The following is a 4,505-nucleotide window of genomic DNA, read 5'->3' on the forward strand; positions in this document are numbered from 1 at the left end:
CCTCGTTTTTCATAGGTAGACTCCGCATCATCAGTTTGAGCCATGGAGAATACTCCGAACGTAGTGCCCCCTACCAACCAAGAAATGCCAAGTTTTCCACAAGACCTCTCCAATACATATCACGACCTGAAGATGGCTCTCGTAAGGAATACGCCACTTCAGAGCCCATCGACGCTGATGATGCTGCCTTCCCCATGGCCACAATGCTCTGGATAACTTTGGGAAGCGTAGTATTCAGTTCTTTGCAAGAGCACTTGATAGCCATCAGAAGGAGAATCCAAACCGTCGTTGCGTCATTCAAGTCCCACAAAACGAAGCCCGTCAACGACTCCATCACATTCCCCGGGTTATCTCTGCCACGCTCACAGTAGGCTTGGTAGGCACCCGGATCAAGAGAAAATAACGGCTCGAATATAGTGTTGCACCCTGACCGTGCATCTGATACATCTTCAGATGATGCACGCTCCCTCCACGCGTCATAACAAGCCGTAATCTCTCGGTTACCCGGCTCAAAAACTAATTCGAATATCCTCGTCCAAACTTTGTTTTGAATCGCATGATACGTTAATGCCTTACTCCGACCTTGAACGATAATGTGGCTTAGCAAATAGTCCGGAATGTATTGCAGCCGCCCAAAGTCATATGCCACCATCTCATGCTGAAACTGATAAGTCCCACCCATTTCCTGAACGGCGGGTCGTTTTGTTCTCAAATCCGCCCATTCCCTGTAGGGGAAATACTTCAGAATTGTGGAATCATCAGGCACTTTTTGATCGTGTAGGTTAGGAAATCCTTGTATCCAGTCCTTGAGGACACCGATGAATTCCCACCTCTCTACAGGCGCATTGTTGTCATAATCTGCATGATCCAATAACGCCTTCAAACGGAGTCGCACAATGAGCCCAAGCTCAGCTAGAGACTTCCCCAGCATCCGGACCACGAACTCCGTGAATACCGTCAGCGCAGGAGTAGGACAATCGAGCTTTTCACCGCCATCGGCAGTAGGTACCACGCGCTCATGCCTGACAATCTCAGGGAGGAGTGTACACTCCCTCATAGTTGCCGATTTGAGATCCATCCGTGCATCTGGGCATCGTGGATATCGGGTATCATTGATACGGTCAGTCATGGGCGGCTCATATCTCTGCTGAACCTCTCTCTTGAAGTCAACGATTGCAATGGCATGCATAATGTTGACAGGAGCCATGAGGCAGCATAGGAATAAAGAGTCGAGCCGTTGTACTTCGGTACCACTATCACCCCTTCTGTAGTTCCTGATAGACTTGATTGGGCGCAACCGATCTTCGATCTCCTTCTCGGTAAGACCGTCAGTTCTTCTCTCGGTAGCAGAACCGGGGGGAGTCATTTGTAAAAATACTCCTACGTACAAGGAAGCTCTTATTACAAGAGTCTTGTAGCTGGCAACTGCTACCAACCATCCCTTCAGAACACACCCTTGTCGATGCTGAGATATCCTAATAGGTTTGCTATTCCACTTGCACGCTGGATTCAACATTGCGACAAATAACAATCACGTCTGTCACGTCAAGAACCCGATCAGCATGACAACTAGCTATTCAAATATTATTAGATTAACTCAGTTAACTTGAACTTTGCATGAAAGTGGATTTCTCGTGTATCTCACGATCATCGGTTTCCGTCTCGTGACCTTCCCGACGGGAAGCACTTTTAAAATGCTATAAACCTGAACTGTCAGCGTTGCTTCAATGCGGTAAGTACACCTTACCCGGACTGAAATTATTGCGTTATCTCCTACATCCAGCTGACATGCACTGTACTAAGCACCTACGGTCGATAAATAGTTTCAATGTTGCCGATGTTGTCATGATGAATACTATCCCCACCCCAAGTGTATGGTATAAGTGACTGACCTGATAGTATCTGCGTCGCAGATTCTGCGACACCTTAGCCGCAAAGGGATGTACAGCACTGGCCTTCCCAACAAGCACAGCTAGTTCGCACATGTTGATGTACATCTCGGCGTACTGGCCCGGAATCGAGCATCTGCACACCACAATGGACGCTCTTGCCAAACCCCCGGGAGAAGCTCACCGGTCCGGGACCGGCGGTCCCTATAGGAGACTCCTTGAAGTCCCTGCCTACCATTTCCCTGCTCACATCTATACCTACACAGCTGCTGAGGCTCGCTCAATGCAGCGCTTCGCTGACCATTGCAATCCCAGAGGGAAACCATAGCCGTGTAGCCGCTACACTGTAGCGCTAAGCATTCGGCACGCCTTGCCGAATCATCCTTTCCATCGCCAGGCGGCAGCTCTCTTTGACTTGTGATACCGTGCTGTGCCGCAGCTCCTGTTTCAGTTGCACCTCAGTGGCGAATTTCATGCAACTGCCACGATTACAATTATCTGAGAGCATCCCACCACGATCTCTTTGTTGGACTGTATGACGTGTTGAGCCCAACCTTCAACAGCCTTAAGAGCTAGTCCTCTCATACCTGGAGCCAGCTGGTTGTATTGCTCCACGGCTTTGAGGTATCCGCGCCATCTCGGGTGTAATGACGAAGGAGATCTGCGGAATATTATGATCACCGGATAAGGCGGCGACGAACGGCCCATAAGGAGGGCTGTCTTCCAAAGATGCAGACCATAGCAGCTGGACCACATGTGTACCTGTCGATCGGGTAGTGCCTCCAACCGGAAGTCTCGATACACAGAAGAAATTGTAGAGGAGTTCTCGCAACATCCAAACCGACTTACGTATTCTGGGCAGTTTTCCCAGTCAACTATGATCCCCGGGAACACGAGGTGCAGCGGAACCTTAGAAGAGCCACTATCCCGGCTATAGCCACTGACCGAGAACAACACGGTATCTATATGGGGCTTGCTTGGCACAACCTGCACACATATGGAATCCCGGAATCACGATGCAACCGGAACTTACCGGAGACAGGTTCTGAGTATGAACTCGAAGTGCCATCATCCTTGTCGACGATACACTGCTCAGCTCTAACGCAGTGCTCCCATTTGTGGTCGGCTCCCATTTTCACATCGATGTCCAGTACGAGGTTGAAATTCTCATCTTGACGTTCAGTGAGGAACATAGGGATCCCCCAACGGTACAGCACCGGAATGTAACTGCCATGAAATCCATCGCCACGGAGGCACGAGGGCAGTTTACTTGTAGAGTTGTCCAAGCTGAGTGTGTTGGAATATAAACTTGTTCGTGGAACTGTACTATGCAGCAACACTGCCATTTTGGCAGTGGGTAGCATGCCTACTAAGCCTCACATGAGGTCTACCTCACTAGAAAAGAGCGGACTCACTTGTCTCCAGCTAGCTAGGCTTCTGTAAGCAAGGACGATAGTTCCAGGCTGGAACTTCCAGCACTTCTTCTTCTACATTCGCCAGGAATCCTGGCCCAGGATCTGAGTGGGACGGAGGAGGCGGTGGTGGTTGACCACTGGCCGGAGGAGGTGGCGGTAGTGGGTGTAACAGTGAGCCGTTTTCTCCATTCCTATGCCGAGAACGATTCCTCTTCCGCGAAGTTCTCTTGGGGCCTCCGTCGAGGTGGTCTCTGTTGTACCACCATCTGGCTCGGCGGAGACCGAAGTCAAAAAATGAACCAGCACGCATGTGCAGCCGAGTTATTCATTGCGTTGAACCAAACCCACCACAATGATATCAATCTGAAGGAAATCTCCTGACCCTCCCACCCCCTAGATAACCAAACATTGTTCTTATCTCTTGAAAGATAATGGTGTTGTCGGTGTCGATGCTACTGTGGCGGCCGCAACCCGAATTCCTTCTCAACGTCGTTGTCGAGGTCACCATGACCACCCTCCTTGTTGCTGGCTACCACCCGCCTGAGCCGCCTCCGCCCCAGCTCGGGCTGCCGCGTATTGGCCATCACTCTGCTCTCCGAAATTCCGTGGGTTCTGTAGCGGCATAGTGTTGGCGTTATCCGAGTAACCTCCAGGGCCCCAGGACTGGTGTTGTTGCATCGACTGAGCCCCACCCCAACCCTGGCCCGACGTGGTCATTCCCCAACCACCGATGGCTTGTTGAGGCATGGCATTCCATTGTTGTCGCTGGCCAATCGGAGCTGGCAAACCAGCGGGTGAGCTGCCCTCCACAAAGCCTTGGGGTCGGCTCACGATCAAGCGCCGCCCGAGTACTTCCATCTAAGCGAGGAAAACAACAAAGAATCTCCTCCAGCTCACCCGCCCCCATGCTTACCCCGTTGAAAATGCTCAAGGCGGCTGTTGCTAGTCGATCGTTTTGGAACTCCACAAAGGCGAATCTGAGACCACCACAGCCATCCACCATCAATCCTCGAATGAGCACCACCTCCCATCGCCTCTGATTTCCGCTTGCAACACTGGTGCCCCTAAAGCTGGGTCGTAATCCGGGAGCACTTTACAGGCTGGCTCGAATAACTTGTGAAGGACTTGCGGTGTCACCACACCAATCTAACACAACAAGGGTAATCTTATCAATCCTTCTCTCTGGAAGTGGCAACTGCCT

General features: G+C 51.1%; 3 protein-coding genes across 3 annotated transcripts in view; all 3 read right to left on the reverse strand.

The window, feature by feature from the left end:
- The window catches only part of Pmar_PMAR026528 (hypothetical protein), a gene marked incomplete at both ends in the record, with an annotated part of 2,400 nt that extends 1,034 nt beyond the window's left edge, over positions 1-1,366 (reverse strand). The window contains one exon of the mRNA XM_002773232.1: positions 117-1,366. Coding sequence (XP_002773278.1) covers positions 117-1,366 — 1,250 coding nt within the window. The remainder of the gene's footprint in view (positions 1-116) is intronic.
- Positions 1,367-2,820: 1,454 nt separating this feature from the next.
- On the reverse strand, positions 2,821-3,082 carry Pmar_PMAR026529 (hypothetical protein; the record flags this gene model as incomplete). The annotated part of the gene is made up of 2 exons (XM_002773233.1): positions 2,821-2,876; positions 2,923-3,082. 2 exons carry the CDS (start codon positions 3,080-3,082, stop codon positions 2,821-2,823), a joined length of 216 nt encoding a protein of 71 aa, XP_002773279.1.
- A 758-nt stretch (positions 3,083-3,840) lies between these two features.
- Pmar_PMAR026530 (hypothetical protein) lies at positions 3,841-4,051 on the reverse strand (the record flags this gene model as incomplete). The annotated part of the gene is made up of 1 exon (XM_002773234.1): positions 3,841-4,051. A coding segment is annotated over one exon (211 nt), but the record flags the coding sequence as incomplete, so codon positions are not given.
- Positions 4,052-4,505: the final 454 nt, after the last annotated feature.

Source organism: Perkinsus marinus (genome assembly GCF_000006405.1).
Source record: "Perkinsus marinus ATCC 50983 genomic scaffold scf_1104296959216, whole genome shotgun sequence".
Classification (NCBI taxonomy): Eukaryota; Perkinsozoa; order Perkinsida; family Perkinsidae; genus Perkinsus; species Perkinsus marinus.